At 42.1% G+C, this 15,267-nt stretch overlaps 1 protein-coding gene across 15 annotated transcripts in view; it reads right to left on the bottom strand.

The window, feature by feature from the left end:
* PICALM (phosphatidylinositol binding clathrin assembly protein) overlaps window positions 1-9,193 on the bottom strand; it is a 67,529-nt gene extending 58,336 nt beyond the window's left edge. For 3 of the 15 annotated variants that reach the window (XR_012672063.1, XR_012672068.1, XM_075140244.1), the window contains exon 1: window positions 8,758-9,191. Coding sequence is in view for 8 of the 15 variants with exons in the window: in XM_075140244.1 (XP_074996345.1) it covers window positions 8,758-8,887 (130 nt within the window). In the remaining 7 variants the exon portion in view is untranslated. Of the gene's footprint in view, window positions 1-8,757 lie in introns of all 15 variants that reach the window. The other 12 variants (XR_012672065.1, XM_075140240.1, XM_075140247.1 and 9 more) reach the window with 6 other exon arrangements.
* Window positions 9,194-15,267: the final 6,074 nt, after the last annotated feature.

Genomic DNA, 15,267 nt, shown 5'->3' on the forward strand with positions numbered 1-15,267 from the left:
CAACTTAGTATGCATTTTATATAGTTATTATAAATAGCTACATCCCAGGAATGCAAAAGTGTTCATATTTGGTTTCCATTGACTTTTCCTTCATTCCTATGATTAAAGTCCTCTTCACATATATGTTTGATACACTAACTTTTATTCTGCAATGCTGTACTGTGACACTCATGACTGAAATGCAAGCACTCCAGGGAGAAAGAACTCCTATTGAATTTAAGGCAGGTTATTAATATATTACAGAAGATTTTATTAAAAGGATAATAAAACCAAATTCAGTACTTTTAATAAAAACCAGCTAATGAGAGCATGTCTATATCGATGAAAGCAAACTGACATGGGCTATCACCCTGAGAATTAATTCAAAATTAAAATCTAAGGATTCCAGTATATTTCTAAATGGTAAACAAACCTGGCTTGTCAAGAGGAAAAAAGAACACAAGGATATTGTTCAGAAAGGCATTTTTTCCTGTTTAACTGCAACTATGATTTGAACAGTACTAGTTGTAGCTCATGACGAATAAGAAGTAATTGCAAGTAAAACACCTGAATTTCACCCCTAAAACTTACAAACTGACATAATCACTTATGTGAATATTAAACTTAAGTACCCCTTGTAAGACAGAAAAAAAGGATGAAGGCATTTCATGAGTAAGCTAGCCTCAATGAAGCTAGCTTTACATCAATACAGAAATGAAGAATTGCTTTGTGAACTACAGCTGTATGTAGCTGCTATACATAGTCAAGCAAATATTCCTAACAGGCTGATTTTTAAATGAAAGTTATTTTTAAACTCTTCATAACAGTATATTTGCTGAATTACAAACACCAATGGTTTCTAGCAAATAGAAAAAGGGACAGAATTAAATCTGATCAAATTACACCACCATTCTCAGTATGGGGGCTTAACCATCACAACAGTTTAAACAACTTTTAACATTTCACATAAAAAAACAAGGTCAGGTCAAGAATATGCAAAGTTGTGGATCAGAAAATTCATAATGTTTGAAATAGGTTGCAATGATGGCTGCAACTATTACAGCAATACTGGGCAGGGAGGGAGGGGAAGGGGATAAATCAAATTCAAGTGTGACCCAATTTCCAATTAAATATCGACCCATTTGTCAGCAAGAGCAGAGATATCAGCCAAATAAGCCAAGTGTGACTGCAAACAAATGTAGGTAAAATGCTGATGTGATTTCTGAACATATGGGGAGAAGGGGCAGGAAGAGGACACAACACTACATAACAAAACTAAATCCAAAACAAAAAGCATGCACCTGAAAAGCAAAGACAGGTACAGAAACATTGCCATATCGCATTACAGCTCATTATCCACCCCAGAAGAATACAAACATCGCCAACAGCAAAGCAAGTTTCAAGCAGCCCATAAGAACATGAAGACACCTACTTCTACCGTTTGATAGCCAAGACACTCAACCTTCTGATTTGGCAGATAGAGCAACAAATCACAGACAAGCAGAGCTGCTCTGAGTAGACTTACTGCCAGATTAAAGGCATAGAAAAATGAAAAAAAAAAAAAAAAATTTTAAATGTTTACTTCTGTTTATGACCTGAGTTTAGTTTAAAACTTTGTATGTTATCCATTCCAAGTCTTGAAATCCAGTTTACTGTTGTAACTTTAGAAACTTATGCCGTGCAGCTGAATACCAGTGGGTTGTTTTTGCTTTGTTGGGGGTTTTTTTGAACAAAACTTATCGAGGAATGATATGAATTGCATTATCACCTTTTTCAACAGGATTAAAAAAAATCCGTTTTTACAAGCTATTAACGTGGAAAAACTTTTTTTAATACTAAATATGTAACTAGGAAACAGTGTTATTAAGGATTCATAATTTGTGCTTTAAATTGCATTAAATTAACTGTTAAAAATCATCAAAGGTTACAAGCAGTAGAGATATTTTGTTGACGTCACAGCACACGGTTGACAACTGGAATAGCTGAGCTACATGCTACTGCAAGTACCATATTTAGAGTAAATATGTGAAATACCATAGCAGTTTCAACCCGTGCAAACTTATCACTTCCTACATAAGCAAAAGAATCACTGCTGCTAGAATGGCACCGCTGCTAGAGCATACAGATGTGGTGACTGAAGGACTGCTTGCTTGGGAGGAAGCAATAAAGAACATTAAGTGAAGATGTCCAAAGTGTCTTTTCAGGAGAAAGGGAAGGAGGGGTTGATGTGGAGAGCGCTTCCTCAGTAAATTAACATAGGTCTAAAGGAAATTATATAGGAGAGCTCAGAATGGGTACAAACCCCACCTTTTCTATTTTTTATGGACTATGTATATGTCATGACATGAATTAAAATAAAACCACAGGATTTCTCTTTATGCCACCACTGTTCACTCCAGGAAATTTTCTTACACTTCACGCTCGGAATTGACACTCCCAAGTTAACTTTTGGTGTAGATCTTGTTATTTTACACCCTCTGTTTTGAGGTAAAACTTATAAATGCCTAATTTACTCATGTTTAATATTGCAAATGAACTAGATAAGCATTACTTTAATAAAGCTCCTTTAGGAAAATATCACAGGAGATGTTTAGTCACAATCGGAAAATCCAGCGTATTTGTTAAGTCTTTATGAAACGCTTAATTTCATTAAGTTATTTTCACACAGTTAAATACAGCTTAGTTCCCTAATTTCTCAAGTCTCAATACCTGATTTGTCACATATTACTCATAACTTGGATTTGCCATGAGTTGAGAGTACCACAAGTTAGCACTGAATTTACTAACAATATTTTGAGGTTTAGAAACTACCAGCTAATTGATAAAGCTCTAATGTAAAGCTAGGGGTGAAATACAAAGTGCAACAGTATTTCTACTTCCTTGGAGTTTAGAAGGATACATAGTTAATAAAAGTTCATACTCTGCCTGCTCACAACCACATTTAACAATGGAGAAAACTGCTAGAAGAGCAAGAAAAGTATCAAACCCAACAATTTTATATCAACATCAGTTTCTTTCCTTTCCACCTGGCTGCAGCTTTTTGGCCAGTTATTTCTCGTTTACTTCTAATCCAGTGCAGACGTAATCAGTAACAAAATCTCTCTCCTACCTAAGCCTTTGCAAGATAACATTCAGCTCCAAATTACAACTACTTCTAGCGTTAAAACTTCAACCTGCAGGAAATCTAAACGGTTAAACTCACATACTGTGGGACAAAAAAATCAGTCATTTGACACAAAGCAAAGTTTTGATCGCTGCAGCAGAAGACTTTACTAAGATACTGAGAAGTAAGAACACATACTTGAGATTATTGCTTTAAACTTGTATTATGAACAGTTTGGAAATGTTTACTAACTGTCCCACTACAGGACTTCAAGATTTTTATAAACAAGTCATTTACAATACTTACCCAATTTCTTCTAACATGCTTGAGGAACAGCTTCTGCAGAGTTTACAGAAAATATAACAGTGCGCATATTCGACCAATCGTAGACCAGTGGGCTATTTTTAAAGAACTGATGTTTGAGAATTAATAAGTGAAAAGATCTTGAAGATATTGAGAAACTTAAATTTAAGAAGGCTGTTAAAAAAATTAAGCTTTCAAATACAAAAGGTGTCTCTGCGTCAGAGAACGTGTTGCATTTTCCAGGGAGAGCAAGTAGTCAGTAACATTTTACAAGTGAACTTTCCCAGCATTCTACCAGCATCACTTGCTAATGTAGTGTACTGATCATGCACTTTACATAAGGCAACATACACAATGCAAAAAAGAGAAGCTTTAAATTCCATGTTGGGTAAATCATCTCTTTTGTATTATTATGCAAACTAGCATTACTTTGTGAGCCAAGTCACTAGGAACAACTTAAAACTTTCATATCTACAGATCAAAAACTGATCTTCAGATTAGGAACTAAAGACTGAAATAGATCATTAGGTCATAGGCTGAACTGCAAAAGAATGCCTCTTCCAAGCATCACTTTTAGAAGATATGAGAGATGACTGCACCATAAGAAGAAAAAAAAAAAAAAAAAAAAAAAATCACAACTACAGCTACAGCCCAAAGTTACATGACACCTGAATAACCACAGCTGATGGGAAACAATGGCAGTATGAAGATCCACAGTAAGCTGATTGCAGGTGTCCTACAGCTTCTCCTCCTTAGTTCCTGCCTCTTACTTCATCCAAAGTAGAATACTGCTTCAGGCTAAATAAAATAAAACAACAGCTGCAGAACTAAATGGCTATTCTTTCTGCAAATGAGCAGCTGTGGTAGAAAATTGGCCCTCTGGCAGTCTAGAGGAGTATGATAGTTCTCATACTCTACTAAAAGGCACAAACAAATATTCCAAAGGAATTCTAGTAAAAAGTTAGGAAAAGTTGGCTAAGCAAGAAGTGATAAAGGAATCATGGAAGAACTCAGAGAGAAAAATGAATACTTCAAAAGAAACTTGTAATAATGCAGTTATCTGTATTTGAAATAATTACAGTTACACAGAACAATTTAAGCAAAAATAACAATGGCCTGCCTCCACAAATTTAAGTCAACTATAAAATGGAAAGCAAAGCCACGAGAAACTTCAGGTAATCCTGCCAAAACCAGAAAGAAAATATGAATTTGGTGAAGTACTACAATACTATAAAAGGAATGTGGATAATCTATTTCTACTGGAGAACACAGTAGTACCCATAGACACCAGGAGTTCACTCACCACATCACTGAAATAACCCAGTTACACTTCAGTATGCAAAGGCAGGTGAGCAGTTAAAACGTTTTTTCCCAGCTTTACTACAAATTTCTTGTGAGATACAGGGAAAAGCAATGATCCTTGCCTCTCAGTTCTGCAAGGTACCATCTCATTTGGAAACAGAAGCCAAACACAGCACACACATAAAGCAAATCTTTAGCTGGACTTTTATTTGTACTAGTAGTAGCCTCTGAACAAAACCAATACAGCTGACACTAGGGAATTGGGAAATAAGTTGCCAACAAGCTCAATTAAGTTTACTTTCACTTACATAGCTTCTCACAAACATCTACACAACATAGGGCAGGGTGCTGGTTTACCATCTTCCTTAAAAATAGAGATTTTTCTTCACAATAAGAAGTCAAGGAAGTTACACTCTGGCATAACTATAAAGAGATTTCCTGTTAAGAATGGATAATTACAGCATTGCAACTTCCTTCCAAGTCATCCATCCACATTCTCCTTTAAAGAGCGCTACTCCATTAACTACAAGCAGATAGGGTTACTATGCCATACTCATTCACCAACCCAACCCTAAACGTGTTTCACATCAAAGCTGTTTTAACTACACTCCACGACATGCACACATATAAAACCATTTTTATGCTACTGAGATATCACTGCTACAGCGGTTTCACTGAACTGACCTAGTGAAACCTCCTACTTGGCATTAACTATGTATCTTCTGGCTTTCCTAACGTGAATTATCCACCAGATACACCTATGGAAGCACCACCCTCCCCTCCCCCCCCAATAGAATAACATAAAAAAAGTGAAATCTGGCAACAAGTTTTCCAGCACCATTTACATTCAAACAACCTAAAGCACTTGTTTTTAGCATCACTATACAGCACTGAACACAGCAACCAAAAGCTAAACGCAAAAGAAAGGGCTGCATAAATCACAGCATACAAGTTAAACCCACAAACCAGTTTTGAGCTATCACTGCTCAGAGGTGTGTGAAAACTAGGACAAAGTCCTAGTGAAACTAGGTTTTCTGTAAAAGAAATTTCATGAACTATGCTTTGAGGGTTTCAAGACTATTAAACCTGTCTGACTACTGTAAAACAAGTAGTCCATCACTACAAAAGCAGCACCTAGATTACAAAACAGAGAATCCTTATCCCAGCTATAAGATTGGGCCTCCAAAACAGGAGAAAAAGCATATCCTGAGTGCAAGCATATGATCGTACGACAATTGTTGCTAACTATCATAAGCCATGTCCACTTGTAAATTAGAATTGTAATTCTTTCTCCCTCAAACCAAACAAGAAACTAAGCTTTGTAATGGGAGAGAAAGAACGGTCGTTGGAGTAGATTATAGTTTTATCATTATGGGCTAAGAATGCCTTTTTACATTCTTTGATTATTAAGGTAATGGTCACTGAGGGAAATATGGAGGGAATATACAAACCTAGGATTGGGAGCGCTTCCGTTTTGGAAGTCCATAGGCAGGCAAGAGCAAGATAAATGAGGACAGGAATAATCATGTGCACGAGTACCTATGTTGGATTTCCCCCCACTTGCATGAGTTAATGTGAGGCTGAGCTACTTAAATGCGTTCATGATGGCTCAAGCTTAATAAAGGAAGAATTTCAGAAACAGGACAGTCGGAGATTCTGAGATCTGTACAAGCAATACAAATACCACATTAGCAAGAACGTATGTCATGGTCACAGAAAATACTACAAAACTAAGACTTCATTCCAGGACAGTATTAGAAAACTCAGCTTATCAACTCGTTCAGGACACAATCCTTAACAAAGTAAGTTTTAACTGTCATTATCACAATAAACACTAATTAGAAAAATATTTAAGAAGCATGCCGCCTATGAAGACTGATATATCAATTGTCATTCACAGTAAGATGTCAGTTCATAGGACTTATCTAATAGTTAAACTGTTTGTTGTAAAAGGAAGATATGTGCAAATAGTTCAGAGGTGGGGCTTGAGTCACAGCTTGTGCAAAAAGCATTCATTTTTAAACATACAACCATAAACGGTATGAACAAAGAAAATTTTCAAAATACGAAACCATGTGTCATTTCCTGATGCCAGGAACAGAGACTCCCAACAAACTTATTAGGGGCAGCATACAAAACTTACCTACCTTATCTATTCTAACCACTAAAAAAAAGTGACTAGTAGTAAAACTAATAAAAAAACCAAGTCTGATTTGCTCTGACAAAAGAATTCTCTGAGAAAGAGGCAGGAGCTGGGACCTTTGACAGTCTAGAGTAGACAAGGAAATACAGAAATGGGCTTCTCATCCAGCAACTACCAGACAGCTTTCTATGGAAGTTCAAGCACCCTTCTACAGCAGCATCCTATAGGTCTCAATTAGGATGTCCCCTAGCAACCATGTTCAGAACACCACTCTTGTATACACACCCTTGCATACACACACTAGTCCAAAGAGCAGTTGTCTGGTCAGTTTGACATTCTTTTTCATAAAGCTTATACCGTGAAATAATTCAGCTGCTAAATGCCCTATTACTGAAACTGTACTTTTAGCACTATTCCAGGCTAAACCTAAAAAAGTTTTTTCCAGAAAGCCTCCCTTCTGTTGTGTGAAATCCAGTAACACCACGACTTCATACACAAGCCATATGACAAGGTGTTTTCTCTACCTGAGACTAAGTTACTTAAAGCCCAAAGATTTCCTCAGCCTTCTGACACCCTGGGCTGACCAAAAATAAAGCCACTCAGTTACTACTTGGTCTTCAGGCAAGAGATGAAATGGAAGAGGGAATACCTGAAAGAAACTGAGGCAACTGTTCTGGGGCTACCCTAAAATATTGATCACATCCCTCTCAGAACAAGAATTTCTTAAACCTTTAAGTCAGACATGTTTTGGTGGAAAGAAGAAATAACTACAGTACAATTAATCCTAGTACCATCATCTGGTCTTCTCATTTGGATACAGAGCAACTCAAAAGGCACAAATTCAAGACACATGAAGACCCAATCTTCTCCTCACAGACATAGGTGAGAGGAAAGGAGAAAGCACGCATACAGAAGGCATAGCCACACATCTCTCTCCAGTATCTTTCGTTACATATTGGGGGAAGTGGAGGAGGGGAGAGAAAGGTCCTTAAAAGGCCTAGAATAAATAGATGCAAGATAATCAGGTATTCAAGCCAAGAACACCCTCAGTCCTGTGACCTACAGCATAGTGGGAGACACAATAATATGAACTTCAGTGCTCATCATTCTCTTCATAATCACCTGGATGGAACAGACTCGATAGAAAACCTTTTAAACCTTCTCACCTTGGATCTATTTTTAATAGAAGCTGAAAAATGACCAGTCCCTGTATGGGATGTTACGCTCAGGTACTGAAGGTCTAAAGAAGTCCTCTTAGGCCCATCTTTCCAAATGAAGGAGACAGACTAGAAAGGTTAAGACTAAGAACACCATCCTTACTGAGAGAGATTAGCCCCTCAAGCACTCAGTTCATATGCTTCTATGTGGCAGAGTTGTAAGAATGATAGAGAAGCTTTTTTTTTTTTTCTGGTAGACTATCTGGGAAAGAATTAAGATAACTGATCAGCTATTCCTTCCTGAAACTCCTGTACCTCCTCTACAGAATGGAGGAGTGCTGCCTTAGCAAAACACAAATGAGATCAATTAGTAAGGAAATTACAGCCCATTCCTCTGCTTGGCCTCTGTGGTTCTCTCTCTCCAAGGGAGAGGTATGGGGCAAGTCCTGTCCTTCAGAAGCTCACATTGTCCACGGCCCTGTGCATAGGGAAGAGCTAATTAGGCCCCTTCTGGAGAGCAGATACACTGAACAGCCTCTCCCAAGCTCTCCATCGCCACGTCCCCGATCCTACCCGCCCCCCATGAGAATGTCCTATGGTGAAACACACAGAGCTCCTTCGCCTGACGAGGCTTCGCCTCCCCGTGAGGCCGGTGAGAAAGGAGCTAGCCCCACAGCGGGTACTCCGCTCCACCGGACCACGGGACAGGGGGGAGCCCGGCGGGACGCGCGGGGAAAGCCCTTCGGCCGCCATCCCTCCCCGGTACTCACAGTCCAGGTGCTTCTTCTTGGGGCCCATGACCTCGTGGGTCGTGGCCTTGCAGACGGTTTTCGAGACCGCCGAGCCGGTCACGCTGTGCTGCGCCGCCGTGATGCGGTCGGTGAGGCTTTGGCCGGACATGGCGGGTTGCTGGCGGCGCTGGAACCGAGAGCGGCTCCGCTCCCTCCTCAGGGGCCGGGACGGGAGGACTAGCCGGGGGATGGAGCTGCACGGACTCCTCACCCCGCCGTGCCGCAGGCGGCCCCCGCTCCGCCCTCAGGGACGGACCTGTCACCCGAGCAGGGACCCCTCCTCCTCCCACCCCCCTCCCCCAGCCGCCGTCCCCTCCCCCTGCGCGCCTTCCGCTCGGCCGGGGACAGGGGACACACACTGGGCGCCGCAGGAAAATGGCGGCGGCCGAGCTCCTCCTCGGATCTTTCCGGGCCGCCCGCATCACGTGATCCCCGGCGCCCCGCCCACGTGACACGCACCGCCCCTCCTCGCCGGCGCCCCCCGCGCGAAGCTCCTCGGTGCGACAAGGCGGGGGGTGGGGGGGGAACAGAGGGGGGGAGTGTGTCACGTGGCGCCGCGCGCGCCCTGCGCGGGTGTGGCGGGCTGGAGCCGTTGCGGGGCGATCGTTGGGGCGAGAGCTGGTGACAGCTCCGTCCCCTCAGCGCCGAAGGCCTCGGGAGAGGGCGAAGGGGAGGAGGATAGGCACAGCCCCCCGAAGCTGGGAGATGCCTGAGGGGGGGCGGTACCCCTTCCCCTCGGGCAGGCAGCGGCGGGTGGGTGGGAGCGTTGGTGGGCCCCTGTTTGGGTTCAGCAGGGCGGGTTAAAGCGCTGGAGCGAGTGAGGTGTCTCCGCCCTGAAGGAAGTTTTTGTATTCCTCAGCTTGGGAAGTTTTGTGGAAACTCCTTCAGCGTCACCTTAGACAATGAAAGTGTAAAGGGAGAGTCTGTTCACAGACAATGACGAGTTTGGAGCTGTGTGGTTGCTGCGATCGTGCTTCTCCTCAGAGTTATTTTTATTTGAAAGCTTGCCAAAAATTTCTCGAATGTACATCACGGCAAGCATAAAAAGTTGGTGGTTTTCAGGTCTTTCATGATCAGCCTCCCACTGTTCTGCTACTCAGCTAATGCTTCTCGGGGCTCATGGACTTAGCCGGTGGCTCTGTCCTTGGCTTGTTGGGATTTTGTACAAAGTTACTTAATGTTTCTGTTCATAAAAGTTAGCTAACTGTTCCTTAACGTGCCTTCTGTAAGTCTGGTACCTATATGACCCAGCCGCAGTGGCGGACAATGAGGAACAGCTACTGGAGTCGTTACCTCCTACTGTGCATTGCCAAAGTGCAGTCACAGCCTCCCAGATATCTGCAACTTTCATTACTTGTTACAACAGGGCTCTTCTCCTCCTTCCCGAACGCACAGCAGCGAATAATACAGCGAAACCACAGGATTCCAGCAGACAAATGTTATTCCTCTCCCAGAAGTGCCTCCTGATGAGTCGTCTTGGAACTGTCCCTCATCCATGAAGCCACTGAAATATTTATTAGGCAACTTAAACAGAAGCAGTATACAAATGATACTCGGCTTGACAGGATATATAAGTAGGATTATCTGTTTATAATGCGTAAGGAAAATCAGTGTCAGAGGAAGGACATCTGCTGAAAGCTGAACCCAAACAATGCCATTGCTGTGTGTGTGGAAGGAGCGCTTGCACATGTAGAACTTGCTTCCTTCATAATGCCAGGCTCTTTGAAGATACTGTCGTGTTTGTATTTCTTCACTCCTTCTAAACTGCTTCTGCAGTCCCAAATATCCATGCTGGAGAAATAAATCACTGACATATACAGCAGCAGACTCTGAGATAAGACAGCTTTAGCATAAAGCTTCGCACCATGAAAACACTGAGACTGCTATAGGCTATTGATACAGCAACACATATCGCTGTAAATACATCATCTTTTTGTATTGTTTCCAAGTTATGCTGTAAATCAGAGATACAAATAATTTTAGCACCGTTGGCATTTTTTATGCTAACTTCAGCTAGGACCAGGATTTCAACACCCCACTTCAAGAACTCTTACTTGCTATTTGGAGAAGTTTCATGGAATTGGCCTAAGTAATTTAGGCTCCATCAGTTCTTCTCTGATTATGCCTGTCGCTTTCTCCAGGAACAGTGAAACTATCCAAACAGAGGAAGCTTGCAACTCTAGGAGTTAGTGAGACCAGATTTGGACAAAATATCTCATTCCTGAGGGGACAAAAAGTGACCTCGGTCTTAGAGGTCCAAAACCAAAAATAAATTTAGCCTTTTACAGCTTTTCATATGCACAGAAACCTCAGTTTTACCCCACTCAGTGAAAAATTCTGCTCGTTATTTTTGTTCATAAGCAGAAATGGGCGAGAGAAGTGATGGGAAAACATATTTTTGTAATTGTTTGTTGCTTTTTAATTGCTTGGGAAGCACTTGATACCATTACAGTGAGGAGCTTGAAGCACTGTGATAGATAATATCTGAGCACCTCCCAAAGATTTGGAAATTGAAATCAAAATATTATCTCTTTTCTTTTCCAACCTGAAGAAAACAAGTTTGATTAGTTTATAACTCATTTGTTTTTGTTTGTGTGCCTGGGTGTGCTTGAGAATGAAGGGAGAAAGGAATACATATCTGAAGAGAAACTAATGCAAAGATAGGAGTCCTATATTTAGTGAAGTGGCAAACCTAAGCAACATTCTTTTCTCCTGTGAAAAGTTCTTCCAGAGTCTGGATCCAGATCCTGCAAAAATTCTGTATCTTGCATTCACAAGCTCCCAAAAGTGTTGGTGTTTCACTAGCACCCAGCTATCCTGGAAGGACAGACAAGCTGACAGGGCTGTTTCTCCCCATGTGTATTGTATAGTGCTGAAAACCTTGCCTCAGCACGACCTCTGTAATTTATTATGTATATCACTTTCTTGCAACAGTGTCATTTCTGCTCTGTGTGGTGCCTGCTACACTGTAATGCCTGCAATCCGACTGGGAGCTTTGGTGTTCGCAGGGCTGCTGGCATCCATGCGCTTCCTCCATGCTTCGTGCTATTGGAAACGATTAGGAAAGCTGTGGGTTGGGGGGCACTATTAATTGGATGTAGCTTCAGATTTAAAACAGGTGTTTTGGCTGAATTTCAGGTCTATTAGAAATCAGCCCTTCTGGGGCACAAAACTGGTGAGGCACAAAGCTGAGCACAGGCTAATAAACTGTAGCAGGCTCATTACCAAGGATTCGAGGGCATATCTGGAAACAGCAACAAAAATCCAGCAACCATAATCTGGGAGGTGAAGGGGGCTGATAAAGAAATGTTGCAGAGAGGCAAAAAACTTGAAGTAGGGCTGGGCTGATGGAACAGAGATGGAACTGCTGAAGGGAATGGGAGGAGGGACAGTGATGGGGCAAGGGTGAATTTGATGTCAGCCCCAGGAATTTAGCATCTGTTTGAGTTAGAGACACAGAAAAGAACAGACTGTAGGAAACACAGAACACCAGCTCTTTGGCTTCCTGAATGTAGCTAGCTATGACATATGCCCGTGTCCATGACTATAGGGTTCATTTCTCGTGCACCTCTGGCAACGTAGAACTCCAGAGCAGCTGCACAGCTAGAACCAGGCCACTGTGCACAGCAATCTAGGGTTATGGCTGCGCTTCTGAATAGCCTAATTTTGCCCAGTCTAGTAGAACTCTGCCCATTTAATTGCAGTATAATAATTTCGAAGCCATTTTCAAGGAGTTTGGCAAAGATTTACCCGATGTTGCTTTTCTATGAAAGACATTTAGAGTCATGCTTCAGCTTGATTATAATAAGAACTCAATATAATTTGCATCACCATAGCAACTTCATCAAATAATTTTATGGACAGTAATTAATTTGTTCTTGTAACACCTCTAAGAAGATAAACATAAAGAAACTGGGACATAGAAAAGTTACGGTCAAAGTAACACTTGTTAGTGGCACAGTGAAATAAAGTAGCCCAGGCGCGTGGTTCTCATAGCTCACTCATGCTGCCAAGACAATCAGGCAGCCACCAGAGGTATGCAAAGTGGCCAGGTTACATTTGGGGGCAAGAGGAGGCACGACCATTGATGACCGCTGGAATATCGCAAAATAGCCACAACACACAACAGAGTTGGGCTACTTTTTTAATTGATACCCCTTTCCACTACTCCAGATGTGCTTGTTTCCACCTCCAACATTCTTCTTGCCCACATGTAACATGACAACCCACCAGATTTTACTTTTGCTTCTCTTGTATCCAGTTTGTATGAAATTGTGTTTCTGATCCTTCAAACTTTAAGTACTCAGCTCCTCCCTTTCCTAATGATCATTATTCCATGCTCAGTTCATTCCTGCTTCAAATACATCACCCTCTTCCATCTAAATACCCACCTGGAGCCTATCCGGAATGTTCCTGCTGAAATCCTATTGCTCCGCATTCCTCTTACAGCACCTGTTTTTCTTCTAGCTCCTCGCTGTCCTCACATCTAGTCCAAACCTCTTGTCCTTGCAGACAAAGCCAACTTCCTCAAGTCCGTGTTGAGTCAGACATCTCTTTTTGGATTCTCTTCCCTCTTTCTGGAAATGGTGCCAGCTTTGATGTTTCTTTTGTTCCTCTCTACGTAAGACCAATATCCGCCATCCTTCCTCATACGTAGTATTCTGAGCTCTGCAGCTTGTGTCACCTTTCATGCAGCTCCAGTGAACTAGTAGTCGATGTCTCTTGCTGTTCTGTTCCCCAAAAGGAAGCTGACCTTGTCAAGGAAGAGAGCAGCTGCCTGAGAGCTAATGTAATTTTGACATGAGAAAAGCAGGTAGGAAGGGAGGAAAGTGAGTCAGTACCGCTTCACAGGAGGGGAGCAATCAACTGATTTTACTGCATTCACTTAGGAGTAGGATATCTAGGTAGGAGCTGCCATGCCATATGAGAAGATCTAAGTAGAGGTGGAAAACAAATATGATGCTTCTGAATTCTGTTGTGGGTTACAGCACCTTTCTCTCCTTGCCCTGACATGAAACTTGCACATTGCAAATCGATTGTGTCATTAATGCTATAAGCAAATGCCTTCAAAACCAGGATTGCTACCTGACCAGCAAATGCGTATAACAAATGTCTTTTTGAGTGTGAGACAGAAAGGAAACAAGCTCCCCTACATTTTGTTCACACTTTCCAGTGGATGTGTCAAACACTGACACCTCTGAAGAGCAAGAGGTATGCAGTCCCCTGTGTCTGCCACACATTGCCCATCAGCAAGCATTCCTGATGCACTCCCGCTGCTCTTTCCTAAGGACTTTTTTTTTTTTTACACATCCTTTCACGGCAGCGGGCACTCTCACAGTAACTCAGATGCTCCAAGGGAAAAACAAACCTTGCAACACCGCCTTACCAGCACGATAAGTGCACCAACATATTTCCCCAAATTTTCTGAGGACCATCTTTCATACGGGAGAAACAAGTGGCCCGGTGCCAGCTAGTGACACTGTCTCCATCCCTTCCCCCTAGTTTCATATCGAAAACCTAGGGCCTTGCTGCCAAATACTTCTCCCCATCATTCCAGGCTGGCAGCGTTCATGAGACTCGGCAGGAGATAGCATTTGATAAGAATCCTTCTCTGGGCACTTCTGAGAGGGCACTGTCATTCATTTCACTCCCCTGCCAGTTCACAAGCACCCAGCCAGCAGGGCGAGTGCAGGAGGAACTGCATTCCTTTTGGGCTTCTGTAACTCAGAAGCAGCTCCTATCATTTTTTTCAGTCACCTTTGAGCCAAAAGCAAGCATAACACACTTCAGCCCCAAAGGAATATTTTTAAGGAAAGTTATAAGCAAACAAAAATGCAGGGTATGAATGAAACAGCCACTTCAGCCTGCTGCCAAGCTATAATTGGTACTTACGCTCACACTCTTGCACACACATACGTGCAGCACAGCTTAATAGATTCCCTCATTAATGTTGAGGCTCATGTGCTCATGCTCTATGTCTGGGAAAGTTTTACACTCACATGAATTTTGATGTGGAGCTGAAACAAAAATGTTGATGCTGGCAATGCCAACTATAGAGAGTAAATAGCTGGGTCCAGTCCTGCCAACGCTGACTTGAATGGGGCTTCTCACCCAGAAGAAAACCTATGTGTGAAAAGTATTCTCACGACCGGGTCTGTGCAGCAGAAGTAAATCCTGGTTCCCTTCCTCAAATGAATAAATCCATTTATGCCAATGAGTTGGTTTCAAGCCTTGTATAGGTGGGTTCCACTCCCTGGTCTTTATGTGAGATCTGAATCTTGCCCGCTGGAGTCTGTCAGGCTATCAGTGTTTGGCTCTGTGCTTCAGGGGTCAGTGACTGCATTTACACGTGGGCAGACTTCAGGCTGATTAAATCAAACTGCTGTGCTGAAAAGGACATTAACTAAATGCCTCCCAACATTCTGATGGTGTATAAGCTATTCTGAACCTTAAAATCAATAGATGATTTGTCCTAATTCATTCCTGTAC

Source organism: Calonectris borealis, chromosome 1, assembly GCF_964195595.1.
Source record: "Calonectris borealis chromosome 1, bCalBor7.hap1.2, whole genome shotgun sequence".
NCBI classification, from domain to species: Eukaryota; Metazoa; Chordata; class Aves; order Procellariiformes; family Procellariidae; genus Calonectris; species Calonectris borealis.